Genomic DNA, 14,449 nt, shown 5'->3' on the forward strand with positions numbered 1-14,449 from the left:
ATTCTTATAGGCAAAAACCAGAGAAGCCTTCCAGGAACAAAGGAGCATGTAAGATCTTATCTGTAAGAAGGCAGAGCTTATGAAGAAGCCAGGACTTGGGGATTAATTAGCAGCACTGAGTGTCACTCTTAAGAATTTGGGTTCTGGGGTCAGCGCTGTGGCACAGTGGGTTAACGCCCTGGCCTGCAGTGCCGGCATCCCATATGGGCGCTGGTTCGAGTCCCGGCTGCTTTATTTCCGATCCAGCTCTCTGCTTTGTCCTGGGAAAGCAGAAGATGGCCAAGTGCTTGGGCTCCTGCACCCGTGTGGGAGACCCAGAAGAAGCTCCTGGCTCCTGGTTTCGGATTGGAGCAGCTCCAGCCATTGTGGCCAATTGGGGAGTGAAACAGCAGATGGAAGACCTCTCTCTCTCTCTTTCTCTCTCTCTCTGTGGGTAACTCTGGCTTTCAAATAAATAAAATAAATCTTTTTTATAAAAAAGAATGTGGGCTCAAGAAAGGAAGAAGACTGCCAGCTGATGCTTGAGACTTTTTATTTTATTTCATTAATTTTATTTGAGGGATGTAAACAAGAGCAAAGACTCTGTGTTGCCACTTACCCTCAACCTGACCTAGACTTTCAAGCCCTCAGGGAGGGCCAGCAGATCTGCTCTCCAGGAATGCCATGACCTTGGACTCCATTTCCCAGAGTCCCTAGGTGCAGGAACGTGTTCCTAGCTGAGCGGGGCTGAGCGTGAGAGAATACGTGCGTGGGCGGGAACCCTCGGCTCAGAGTGAGTTCCCGGGCGGCTGGGTGCAGTGAGCCAAGCTGCAGCCTAGCGACACGTGTTCAGGCTGCCCACTCCTTGTCTCTTGCGCTGTTCCCTGCAGCCTCCTTGTGCGAGCGAGTTCCTGCCCGGTCTCAAGCTGCTTCCGCATTCGCTGCTGCTGCGGCGTCTGCCGCCCGGATCGCCGCGGGTTTTTTCCTGCCCCACACTCTCCACCTTGCTCCTTGCGTGTCCTGAGCAAGAGCTGCCGCGCTTCCCGGGAATTTCCAGGGCAGGTACGGAGCCGTGTGCGCATGGGACAGGGAAGGGTGCGCTTGCGGCTGTTGGCTCGGCTCACTTTCTGGGCGCACTTGCAGGCGATCCAGGTGGCGTCTCCGACCGCCGCCTCCCAACGCCCCGGCGGGCCCATGCACTACCTCGCTCCAGCTTTTCTTAATGGGTTTCGGGGGGGTGGGCACAGTGCAGGGACCAGGCGTGAGGACTGGAAAAGTTAGGACAGCGAAGGAAGGCAGCAGGGCTCTTGTTCTCCATGTTTTCCTCAGTTCCGTTCCCAACTTCGCAGGTGTCTAATGAGTGCCCTGTGCGGGACATCCCTGTGTATCCAGCGGTGGTTCCGGGGCGGGGTAGTGCTGAGCGGCTGTCAGCGGGGAGCCAGAGCCGGAGGCGGAAGGCGTGCAGATCTGCCTCTCTGCACCCACAACCCATACAGCAGGCTGGAGGGTTCCCGCGGACACACCGGACGCCTGGGGCCTGGCGTGCTCGGGGCTGTTTATTTTCCCAGCGGGAGCTGCAGGGAGAGTGTGCAGTGGCTTTGTGGATTGATTCCTTCTCTGGTTAATAGATTTTTGCGATCTGGAGTTTGAGGCTGTTTGTTAGTAAAATGGCGCAGTCTAATCTATGGCGCGATCTACACCCTGACACCATCCTAGCCTCTATACCCCCTCTCTGCGCGCTGCCATTGCTGGAAGCCCGGTAACCGCTTGGGCCCAACCACTGGTGTCAGCTCCATCCCCATCCTAATGGGATTCACGCTCCTACTTTCCTGCCGGCCCCCTGGCAAAGTTTTAAAGGACCTTTTCCGGAACACGTGTCTCTCTTTCTCTCCTGACCGCTGTCTCTGCCCCACTCTCTTACCCTCTCCTCCTTCTCTTTTTTTCTTAACCCCTTCCCTCCTGTCTGTCAGGTTTCCCCCAATAAGCCCTTTCCCTTACTCTGGTTTTTGGTGTGTTTTGTGGCGGCCTTACACTGTTTAAAAGTAGCTCAGGATTTATCTGGGTGCTTTTCCACTTCTGTCTTCAACCCTTGTTTCTTCTCCTTTTAGGAGTGATGTCAACTGCTGTACTTGCTACTGATCACTTTGCAAAATGAGAAGTGAACTGAGGTGAATGCAAGTCTACTGCTTGGGTCAATAACTGGAGCTATTTCCATGTGGATTTTCATGAAGTGCTCAGCTACACAACCATGCAGGCAGAAAAGCAACACGTTCTCCAAGCCAGATTCTTTGTAGTCACCGAAATGCTCCATCCAACTGATTATTTTATAGTCCATCTTGTTTGAATTAAGAAAGGCAATTAGTTTTCTTACTTTGGGTTCTGTGTTTAAGTCCATCACATTTTTCAGATTGGGAAATACAGTGTATAGATTTTCATAACGACTGTGGTCTGTAGAAGCTCCATAGAAGTTGTGAGTGTAAGGAGCCGTAAGAAAATGAAAAAGAAAACAGTGCCCTGCTACCTCCAAAGATGCCCACACAGTGTAGTGAACGAGATGTGGCCTTGAAAACTGTTGCTGACAATTTTCACTATATTGATGTTTTCATATGAATAACCATGTTTGAGTGATTCACATGTTCTGTTAGCATGGTGCTGTCACTAGATTACTATTTTAGGAAACTCATTGAACATAATGAGGTCATCTAGGAAGTAAAAATAGAAAGTGAATCTTAGGTAGTAGGGATCCAGTAGGTAGCAGCATTTCTCCTTTCAACCCCTGTATGTTATTTTTGCCCTTTTTTCCAGGATACTTCCTCTCATAGTGTTGTTGATAGAGAGGCAGTTATGTATTTTTTCTGTGAAGAGCTGTTTTAAACACTCTGTGAGCTGTAAGCTCACTTTCTGAGTAACCATGTTATGTGCCCATTTATCTGACTTGGAAACGGCCAAGAACAGGATTCTCAGACTTGTCAGGATGGGTGATTCTCCTCTATAGATAATTCCCTGCACTGCTATAAGTTATAAGCAAGTTATTTAAAATGGAGAAGAGAGAATTTCTAAAAAATATGAGATACATAACCTGGTAACTTAGCAATGATGTATTTAAGGAAAGGTCCCAGATGAGGTAGCAGTCTGATGGTGTCCATTCATCTTCCCTTTATTGAAAGTCATTGACGTCTTCTACAGGATGGGAGAAGGAAATCCTCTCTTTGAACTGCTTTAAGCCAGGGGAATTTATCTGCAGTGAATACTTCAGTGCATTTGTGGGGCTTTTAAAGAAGGAGGTAAGTTTTTTCCTGATATGACTCTCAATGTAAATTGTAATTTGAAGCAGGTGAGGATTTTTGCCAGCCCATCAGTGTATGTTTTGAAATGGAATCAGTGGCTGTTGAAATGTACAATCTAAATTTATAAAGGAAACAGAAGACTCAGAATTCTACCTCCAGTTGGTTTCAGGGGCATTTATTGGACATCAACTCTGGTCGAATAAGCAAAGCAAAAGAAGTAGAAATTGTGTTAATATTTTGCTGTAAGTCAGGGGTGGGAAACTTTCAGCCTGTGTGCCATGAACAGTCCATGAAATCGTTTGGTCTGGCCCTGCCAAGGCAACTGTAGGTGGAACTCAATATTCAATGACTCTATTTAATGACTCATTTATTTAAAAGATTCATTTTATTTATAAAGGCAGAATTACAGAGAAAGAGGGAGAGACACACAAAGAGATCTTCCACTCACTGGTTCCCTCCCCACATGGCTGCAATGTCCAGGGCTGGGCCAAATGGAAGCCAGGATCCAGGAGCTTCTTCGGGGTCTCCTATATAGGTACAGGGAACCAAACACTTGGGCTATCTTTGGCTGTATTCTTAGGTGCATTAACAGGGAGCTGGATTGGAAGTGGAGCAGCCAGGACTTGAACTGGTATGCATATGGGATGCCTGCATCTCAGGCAGCAGATTTACCTGTTATGCCACAACACCAGCCCCAGCAAACTAATTTTTAAGTTGATAATTTTATATGGCCTATGAATGATATTATAAATATCCAGATAGACCTTGGCAGAACAAAGGTTCTCACTCTGCAAAATATTAATGGGAAACATGAGGCAGTTTAAGAATGAGTGAATTGGTAACTACAATTACCAAACTTCCAAGATAGATACTTCTAGAGAACACATCTGAAAGGCACCCATTATTTTATTTATTTATTTATTTATTTATCTTTTTGACAGGCAGAGTTAGACAGTGAGAGAGAGACAGAGAGAAAGGTCTTCCTTCCGTTGGTTCGCTCCCCAAATGGCCGCTACAGCCAACGTGCTGCGCCGATCCGAAGCCAGGAGCCAGGTGCTTCCTCTTGGTCTCCCATGCTGGTGCAGGGCCCAAGCAGTTGGGCCATTCTCCACTGCCTTCCTGGGCCACTGCAGAGAGCTGGACTGGAAGAGGAGCAACTGGGACAGAACCAGCACCCCAGCCGGGACTAGAACCCAGGGTCCCTGTGCCGCAGGCGGAGGATTAGCCAAGTGAGCCGTGGCGCAGATTAGCCAATAAGCCACGGCGCCAGCCCCCATTATGTTTTTAAAATACTGTCAGAGGCTGGCGCCACGGCTCACTAGGCTAATCCTCCGCCTAGCGGCGCCGGCACACCGGGTTCTAGTCCTGGTCGGGGCGCCGGATTCTGTCCCGGTTGCCCCTCTTCCAGGCCAGCCCTCTGCTGTGGCCAGGGAGTGCAGTGGAGGATGGCCCAGGTGCTTGGGCCCTGCACCCCATGGGAGACCAGGAAAAGCACCTGGCTCCTGGCTCCTGCCATCGGATCAGCGCGGTGTGCCGGTTGCAGCGCGCCGGCCGCGGCGGCCATTGGAGGGTGAACCAACGGCAAAAGGAAGACCTTTCTCTCTGTCTCTCTCTCTCACTGTCCACTCTGCCTGTCCAAAAAAAAAAAAAAAATACTGTCAGAGATGCCAACTGTTTTGTTAAAAAGGCTTTATTCCTCAAATAGGAAATAATGTTGCTGTTGTTGGCTCACATAGAACCTGTTTCTGAAAACATGTGTCTTAGATGGCACAGGAAGATGAGTGTTTATGTCTATGCCAATGTGTATGAGGTATCCATGTGTATAGTTTGTACCAACTCATATATACAGATGTGAGAACATGTACAGATGCTCTTTTTCTAGATGTGCACAAGTGAGGATTTCTCAGTGTTTGGACTTTGTTAGGTGTGATGAAGAAAGAATGCATGTGAGGGGAACTTTCATAGCTGGAAACTGGTCTCTGAATATCAGGACCACCATGAATGATACCTTACGAAATTATTGACTTCCACCTGTTCTGCTGGGTGATTTGGCCTTACAAAACTTATTTTCTCAAAAAATAGTGTATTTGAATTTTTTTGTTGTTTTTGTTTGTTTTTTCTTTTCTTGGATTTGGTACATTTCACTGAGAATATATACAGACCCAAGTCAGTAATGTATAGATCGTGGAAAGTTGTCTGTGGATTTTCCTAAATGACAGTGGTCTGCTGCTGCTGCCCACTAGCTCCTAAAGCCTATGGTTGTTCTTAGCTGAGCATCTGTAAGCCAGAAACGTGGAGTCTAAACCACTTGGGGTTTCTGTTTTTCTCCCTCTGTCTTTGTTCTCCCCCTTTTTTTTTTTTTTTTTTTTTTTTTGTTTCTGCTGGTCTGCCAAGGAGTTGATTTCCCAGGAATACTCACTGCCTTAATCCACAATTCTGTTCAGCCTCGTTCCCTGGGAAGACTACTGTGACACTGGCCATTGACGAAGATGGACTTACACTGGGCACCTTCAAGATGGACAGTTTGTCCTACCTTCCAACCCTTTGGCATTCATAGCCCAGATGGTTTTGGTATCCACAGTTGAAGTCAGCTGTGATGCTCCCATCCTTTGTCAGCAGCCATGAGCCGTTGTTGTATCTGTCTTGGTAGACGGAGATGTGCATATTCTATTCACCAGTGGTTCCTACACCTTTGCTCCTTTGTACTATCAGCAAGGTGAGGTGCCAGGTACTTTTAGCACTTGTCATTTCCTACTTTATTACTGTACTTCTGCCCTCAGTTTGCTCCCCCAAATGTATACTGGCCTGCAGTCAGGATGCTGAGTCACAGTATAGGGGACTTCTATCTTTTCTTCCATTGAGGATCAGAATATCCATCTGCCAGCCTAGCTGCTTAAGATCTGCCATGATGGGGCTGGTGCTATAGCATAGCAGGTTAAGCCAGCCCTGTGCTGGCATTCCTTGTGGGTGCCAGTTCAAGTCCTTGCTTCTCCACTTCCCATGCAGCTCTCTGCTGGTGTATCTGGGAAAGCAGTGGAGGATGGCCCAGGTCTTAGGCTGCTGTACCACAGGAAGCTAGCTCCTGGCTCCTGGCTTCAGGTTGGCCCAGCTGCGGCCATTGCTGTCATTTGCAGAGTGAACCAGCAGATGGAAGATCTGTCTCTGTTTCTGTCTCTCTCTCTCTCTAACTGTGCCTTTCAAATACATAACTAAATCTTTAAAAACAAACTGCAATGACAGATTCTCCCATTTGTACTTCACAGATGCAGATGGCAAGGGATATGATTTGTGGTCACAGCTGCCATTTAGCTCCCTCTATTCACTTAACGTTGATGACACTGGGAAGATGATTCTTGCTGTTTTTTGGCCTGATTTTTAATGGGAAATCTTCATCTGGCTTAGAGGATTGGAATGTCAAATGTAAGAACCTTAGTTTGAGTGTTCTCTTTCTTCAAGTAAGCTTTGCCTAGCTGTCAGTTTGTCTCCCTCTGTTCCTCCCTCCCTCCCTCCCTTCCTTTCTTTTTTCTTTTAAAGATTTTGTTTATTTGAGAGGTGGAGTTACAGAGAGAGGGAGGAGACAGAGAGAAAGGTCCACTGGTTTAGTCCCCAAATGGCTGCAACTGCCAGAGTTGAGCTGATCCAAAGCCAGGAGCTTCTTACAGGTCTCCCACATGGATGCAGGGACCCAAGCACTTGGGCCATCTCCTGCTTTCCCAGGCCATGAGCAGGGAGCTTGGTTGGAAGAAGAGCAGTGGGACTTGAACCAGCGCCCATGTGGGATGCTGGCACCACAGGTGGAGGCTTAGCCTAATATGCCACAGCACTGGCCCCTGGCAGTCATTTTCAACATGTGAGTGTCATTGTGCATGTTCCTCGTCATGGGAAGGGCTAACTCCTTCCCTCCCAATAGCTATAGAATATTGACATTCACTTGTCTCTCATCAGTGAGCTTTGCTAGTTTTTCCAGGAAGTATTTTTCTAAAGATGGCCAAAGGCAAATTGGCTTCAGTGCTTTCTCCAAGGACATAGTTGGTTTATTCTCTGAGGACTCTGGTGTTAGAGGGGTATAGAGATGTCCTGGAGTGAATGCTACTGCATTAACAAGTATAGGTTCCTAGGGAATTTGGTAGGAGAGAAGGGATAAAGAAACTCACCCATCCCTCATTTCTTTTCTTCCTTTATTATTTTCTCTTACCTTTATATTATTTTCTAACTTTAGTCATTGGTTCACACTCAGAAGACTATATGATTCTGTTGTCCCAATTCTCAGCTGTTGTCCACATCAGGTTGTTTTTCAGAGAAGGACAAAAGTATCAGCGCATTTCAAGTAGCTGTGTTTTTCTTGTGACCACAAGGCTACAAAGCTGACTTCTCTTCAGACCTCACTTATTTGGTGGATGCTTATGTTGGGGCTCACTTGGAGGACTAGACGCAGCTGTTCTATGTTTCATGTTCACAACTATTATTAATTCCTGCGTATGAAATGGCCTTTTTAATGTTTTCTAACTCCATGGTTTGGTTCTGGGGACACCCACCTGTAATGGGAATGACACCTTTACTTGGCACTAGCAGTCTGGGAATGCTGATCCCTGAAATCTGCTTATTTTAATCAGAAAATAGTTCTTTTTGGAAATGATTGGGCTGTGGGTGACAGGGCACTTTTCTTCAACCCTGTTGAAAACTTATGGACTGAGGGTGTTTTTCCTTTTTTATAACCACCAGCATGAATACCCCTCTTTTTCTTCTCTTTATGATAAGGAGAAGAGTAATAGAGATGTTGTAGCTGCCTTCCTTCTCACTTGCTCAGTCAGTCTCCTGGAATTAGGCACTGTGTTAACTTTGTGCAGTAAAGGGCATCTGCCTAAACCCAATGTTACTTTTCAGTAAAACCCAACAAACCTTTTCAATAAGTCCTCGTAAAATCAGCTTACCTTGTGAGTCTCCCATCTTTGGTCTGAAATATGTTGTGAATGGGCCTTTTACGTCAGTGTCCATTAGCTCGAGACCTTCCCACTTAAGGCAGAAGGCTGCAGAGGGACAGCACAAATGCTACCATTGTCTGTCACTTTTGCTATGTCTCCTTTTTCACCCTTTTCATATGTATGTATGTATGTATATATATGTGTGTATATATAGGTAGATATAGATAGATATATATATATTTGAAAGGCAGAGTTACAGAAAGAGAGGGAAATGGTGAGAATGGTGAGAGGGGGAAGAGGGGAGATATTCCAACCATTGATTCACTCCCCAAATGGCTGCAATGAATAGGACTGAGCCAAGCCTAAACCAGGACACTGGAAGTCTAACTAGGTCTTCCATGTGGGTGTAGGGGCCCAAGTACTTGGGCCATCTTCCACTGTTTAGTAGGAAGCTGGATAAGATGTGGAGCAGCTGTGATTCGAACTGGCACTCATAAGGAATGCCAGCACCTTAGGTGGCAATAGCTTAACCCACTGCCACAGTGCCTGCTCAACCCTTTTTCTTTCTGATGAGTTGTATTTGTTCTGATCTTACTTCTTGGAGATAATGGTTGAACAGGTCTTGACATTCTGTTGGACTGTTCTGTTTTGTTTTGGTCATCATTTTTTGAGTGATGTAATAAGTAATCAAGCTGTACTATAGAAGTAGCCCAAGTCCTTGGGCCCCTGCACCCACGTGGGAGACCTGGAAGAAGCTCCTGGCTCCTGGCTTCGGATCGGTGCAGCCCGATTGTTGCAGCCAATTGGGTAGTGAACCATCAGATGGAAGACCTCTCTCTCTCTCTGCCTCTCCTTTCTCTGTGTAACTCTGACTTTCAAATAAATAAATAAATAAATCTTTAAAAAAAAGGGGGGGGGGCGTAGCTGTGATCTGGCAGGTGGTTAAAGCTGCCATGCATTAGGGTGGGACTGATTTTGCCTTTTTATTTCTCCAAATACAAGTGGAAAATGAAATCCTTTCAAAACTACAAAGTAACAACTAGAGATGAAGATTCTTTTCTTCTCATCTAACAAATCCAGCTTGTTTGTGTATTTCCATCTTTTTTTTTTAAGATTTAATTTATTTGAAAGACAGAGTTACAGAGAGAGGTAGAAACAGAGAGAGAGGTCTTCCATCCACTGGTTCACTCCCCAGATGGCTGCAATGGCCGGAGCTGCGCTGACTCAAAGCTGGGAGCCAGCAGCTTCTTCCAGGTCTCCCACATGGGTGCAGGGGTCCAAGGACTTGGGCCATCTTCCACTGCCTTCCCAAGACATAGCAGAGAGCTGGATTGGAAGAGGAGCAGCCAGGACTAGAACTGGTACCCATATGGGATGCCAGCACTTCAGGCCAGGGCTTTAGCCTGCTGTGCCACAGCAGCCAGCCCCTGTATTTCCATTTTTTAACCCAAACGTGTCAGACTGCATTCTCTTCAGAGTGTCATGGCATATCTGCTATTTACATGGTTTGCATTATGTGGTGGCATCATCCCCCATGGAGATGGATCACTCACACAGGAATACAGCTGGCTGGAGAGAAATTCAGTGAGTCTGTCTACCAAAGTAAAATGGAATTCTGACCTGGAAATTCATGAAAATCTTAACAGAAGGGTGGGAAAAATTCTTTGTTTCAAGTTGCATGCTCTGTAAATTGGCATCCTTTCTTCTTTTGTTCCATGTATTCCTTTCTTATAGAGCTGTCTGTTCTCCTAGTGCATACACAGGGAGCCTGTGGCCGAGGGTGTTTGTGCATGGCCACAGTATCTGGAGTTGCCTTTGTAGGAAATAAGTCCACCACAGACCACTTTACTCATCAAAGGATGTACTCTGACAGATGAAGTCAGGGATAAGCGAGGCTTAGTTCACAGCCTTGCAAAGAAGGGGGACTGTTGACTAGACACATTCGTGATAGAAGAAATGATGCGTATATACCCTAGTGCACTGGTCCCTCCCCTCCTTTCCTCATTGGCTGAGTACTCAGAAATTCAGTCTCATGCTCAAGCTGACTTACCTCAAACGGTAGAGTTAGAAACATACCAGGGGATTCCAATTCAATCCCATCAAGGTGGCATGTACCAATGCCATCTCACTAGTCCCAGTGATCAATTTCTGTTCACAATTGATCTAATGATAGGACTAAGAACCAAAGGGATCACATAAACAAGACTAGTGTCTGCAAATACTAGCTGATAGAATAAAAAAGGGAGAGAATGATCTAACATGGGAAGTGAGATACACAGCAGACCCATAGAATGGCAGATGTCCTAAACAGCACTCTGGCCTCAGAATCAGCCCTTAAGGCATGCAGATCCGGCTGAAAAGCCCATGAGAGTATTTCAGGCATGGAAAGCCAAGACACTCTGGGGAAAAAAAAAAAAAAACCTAAATGAAAGATCTCCACGAGTGAGATCCCAGTGGAAAGAACAGGTCATCAAAGAAGGAGGTACCTTTCTCTGAAGGGAGGAGAGAACTTCCACTTTGACCATGGCCTTGTCTAAATATGATCAGAGTCAGTGAACTCAGGGGGCTTCCATAGCCTTGGCAGCTCATGACAAGAGCCTAGGGTGATTACTGATGCCATAAACAAGAGTGTCAATTTGTTAAGTCAACAACAGGAGTCACTGTGCACTTACTCCTCATGTAGGATCTCTATCCTTAGTGTGCTGTACATTGAGATTTAATGCTGTAACTAGTACTCAAACAGTATTTTTCACTTTATGTTTCTGTGTGGGAGCAAACTGTTGAAATCTTTACTTAATGTATGCTAAACTGATCTTCTGTATATAAAGAGAATCGAAAATGAATCTTGATGTGAATGGAAGGGTAGAGGGAGTGGGAAAGGGGAGGGTTGCGGGTGGGAGGGACGTTATGGTGGGGAAGCCATTGTAATCCATAAGCTGTACTTTGGAAATTTATATTCATTAAATTAAAGTTTAAAAAAAAAAAAAAAGAAATTCAGTCTCCCCAGTGCCACCTAAAGAAGGCAAACCCCAGCTTTTCTACCTGTCTCCCTAAGTGTTTTTGTTTCTCAGAAATGGGCTGTTTGCTCTGCCAAGTCAGCGCTATTCCATTTTAACACACCAATTTCTGCCTCACTATAACTTCCTGTTCATATATGAGCTCTGCATTTGTAGCCAAATCTGCCAGTTAACTGTTAGTAATTTTCCAGTCAGAGCTAAGCACTTTATTCTTGTTTTAACAGAGAAGGGAAAGGCTAAAGCAGTATTAAAAATTATTTGTTTAAAAATGCTGGTTTAAAACAACTAGTTCAAAAACAGCCTGCTAACATGTATGAAATAAAGACCAACCTAGGCTCAACAGATGGAGAGGCAGCTAAAACTAATCTTGAGATGTCCAGGATTCTGGTGGGCTCTTCTTAATAATGATTCCCCATCACTTTTCTAAGCACTTTTTCTTTGAAAACGAACCATACATTTTTACTTCTTGTGCCTCTTACTCATTTCTGATTTTTTTTTAATTAATTTTTTTTTTTTGACAGGCAGAGTTAGACAGTGAGAGAGAGAGACAGAGAGAAAGGTCTTCCTTCCGTTGGTTCACCGCCCAAATGGCTGTTACGGCCGGCGCACTGCGCCAATCCGAAGCCAGGAGCCAGGTGCTTCCTCCTGGTCTCCCGTGCAGGTGCAGGGCCCAAGCACTTGGGCCATCCTCCACTGCCTTCCCAGGCCACAGCAAAGAACTGGACAGGAAGAGGAGCAACTGGGACAGAACCAGCACCCCAACCGGGACTAGAACCCGGAGTGCTTGTGCTGCGAGTGGAGGATTAGCCTAGTGTGGCGATGGCCCCATTTCTGTTTTAATTTCTTAACCATGTCAATAACTTTTACAAGAAGGACTTGGATAAAACTGTTTAGTCTTTGCTGTAACCATTGTTGTAGAAGGACCATCTGTGGTTAGGCTAAATATATATGAGCCCCTCAAGACTGAACACAATATCCTGTATGTGTTATCTGAATTCTGTGAGATGATGGATTGATAGAAGATGGAGTTACTCTGGTTACTTTTTTATTTATTTATTTTTATTTTTATTGTTTTGACAGGCAGAGTGGACAGCGAGAGAGAGAGAGAGAGAGAGAGAAAGGTCTTCCTTTACCATTGGTTCACCCTCCAATGGCCGCTGCGGTCGGCGCACCGCGCTGACCCAAAGCTGGAAGCCAGGTGCGTCTCCTGGTCTCCCATGCAGGTGCAGGGCCCAAGCACTTGGGCCATCCTCCACTGCACTCCCGAGCCACAGCAGAGAGCTGGACTGGGGCAACTGGGACAGAATCTGGTGCCCTGACCGGGACTAGAACCCGGTGTGCCGGCGCCGCAAGGCGGAGGATTAGCCTATTGAGCCGCGGCGCCGGCCTCTGGTTACTTTTTACGATCTGAAAGAGAATCAGTAAATATCTTCCCACACCTTTGTGTCCAGTCTCTAAGCAGAAGCAAAGGTGTAAAGTAAGGAGGAGACTGTCACTCTGTGGGCACCCTGTGTTTGTGGTCCTTGCTTCTCTTCTTTCCCAAGGTGCTGGAGCAGCCTTCACAAAGTTGTACTGGAAAGCATTTGTGCTTTGGATTTTGAATGTTTGGAAAGTGAGAGAAATATTTTTTCTATAGGAAAAGATTGAAAAGGTATTAGACAAAGTAGACAGCTGCTTTCTTGGCTCCTATAATATGACAAAATGTGTCAGAATATTTACGGCCTGTTTTATGTAAACATATATTTAAGGGACATTAGAAGGTCTGATTTTTCCCATTAGGTGCCATTTAGGTCTTCTCTACAGAACTACTTTCAAATAAGTGCTATTTTTCACATAATCAAGTGATAAGCCTGCTTTAAAAGGGAAAGACAGCTTCAGGGGCAGAGGAGAGAGTAATCTGGGGATGGGGCTTTAGGGGAGAAGAAGGATGGGGAGGCATAAACCTGGAGACCAATAAGCTGGATTTATTTGTGATTCAATTATCATTTTTCTGTAGAAATATAGCTATTAGGGTAAAGTATCCTCTTTCCTAGTAGATGACTCTAGTTGACTTACCTGTCCATTCATCTGCCATCACAGGTGATTCCCAAGGCAGGTGTTGAGCTCTATGGAAAAAAGAAGCCTCTAGAGGTGACATTTTCCTCCTGGAACATGGGAGAAGTGTTTTATGAAAAGCTGTTCATGGAAGATGTATAATTCCCTAGAAAGGCTCCTTGTCCAGGGAAAGGATGCTAATATTTCTGGAGTAATTACGAATAGTCCTTGAGTGTCTTACATATGAAGTGCCCACAGATATGTTCTCCAGGGCCTTGAAAATAAACATTTCCTCAGTAAGGAAACTTTATAACAAAAGAGAAAGTAGGCATTATCTGTTGCCTTGAGCTAGAATCCATGCATTTACTGCTCCTTAGCAATCTGGCTCCTGTCATGTGCATCTCCTGATGATCTGCTTTGGGCCACCCTGCTGTCCAGATTCCTGCCTGAGTGAGTTTCTGGCCAGTCGGCCAGTTTATCCATCTGCCTGAATTGGAGTTGGCTCACTCCAGGGTTGAGGGGCCGAGAACTGCCCATGACTATCCCTGCCTTCTGGCTCACCCAAGGAGGAACCCTGGGCACGGATCCTAAGTGATTTTGTTTGGTCTTCTTTGGTCTTCTTTCCTGGTCTTCCCTGTGGTCAGGGATATTCTCTACTTGGCTCACAGCAGTTTCTGGATTTCTGCTTTGCTGTCATCTGTGATACATTTGAAAGTTGTTTCTCAGGTCCTCTCCTAGAAGCCCTGAGTAGGGGGTGGTACTTTATACTGTGAGATGTGGCTTTTTTTTTTTTTTTTTTTTTTTTAAGATTGATTTACTTATTTGAAAGGCAAAGATACATAAAGGCAAAGGCAGAGAGACAGAACCATCCCCTGGTTCACTCCACAAATGGCTGCAAAGGCTGGAGTTGTGCTGATCTGAAGCCAGGAGCCAAGAGTTTTTTCCAGGTCTCCCATGAGGGGGGTGCAGGAGCCCAAAGACTTGGGCCATCTTCTACTATTTTCCTAGGCCATAGCAGAGAGCTGGATTGGAAGAGGAATAGCTGAGACTGCAACCAGTGCCCATATGTGATGCCGGCACTGCAGGTGGCTGCTTTACCCGCTAAGCCACAGCACCAGCCCCGAGATGTATCTTTATAAAGGCAAGTGCCTTAGAGGATCTTCTGTTCTAAGAACCAGATGAACCCATCCAGGTCATGGATCGATGGATG

At 45.8% G+C, this 14,449-nt stretch overlaps 1 protein-coding gene across 9 annotated transcripts in view; it reads left to right on the plus strand.

The window, feature by feature from the left end:
* The first annotated feature begins 722 nt into the window (after nucleotides 1–722).
* Nucleotides 723–14,449, plus strand: part of LOC103345893 (zinc finger protein 717) — a 57,944-nt gene continuing 44,217 nt past the window's right edge. For 2 of the 9 annotated variants that reach the window (XM_070059538.1, XM_070059536.1), the window contains exons 1-3: nucleotides 743–1,041; nucleotides 2,088–2,147; nucleotides 3,166–3,263. Coding sequence is in view for 2 of the 9 variants with exons in the window: in XM_070059534.1 (XP_069915635.1) it covers nucleotides 6,678–6,686 (9 nt within the window). In the remaining 7 variants the exon portion in view is untranslated. Of the gene's footprint in view, nucleotides 1,042–2,087; nucleotides 2,148–3,146; nucleotides 3,264–3,663; nucleotides 4,835–6,529; nucleotides 6,687–12,285; nucleotides 12,404–14,449 lie in introns of those variants that run through there. The other 7 variants (XR_011383026.1, XM_070059534.1, XM_051834404.2 and 4 more) reach the window with 7 other exon arrangements.

This window comes from Oryctolagus cuniculus, chromosome 16 (genome assembly GCF_964237555.1).
Source record: "Oryctolagus cuniculus chromosome 16, mOryCun1.1, whole genome shotgun sequence".
NCBI classification, from domain to species: domain Eukaryota; kingdom Metazoa; phylum Chordata; class Mammalia; order Lagomorpha; family Leporidae; genus Oryctolagus; species Oryctolagus cuniculus.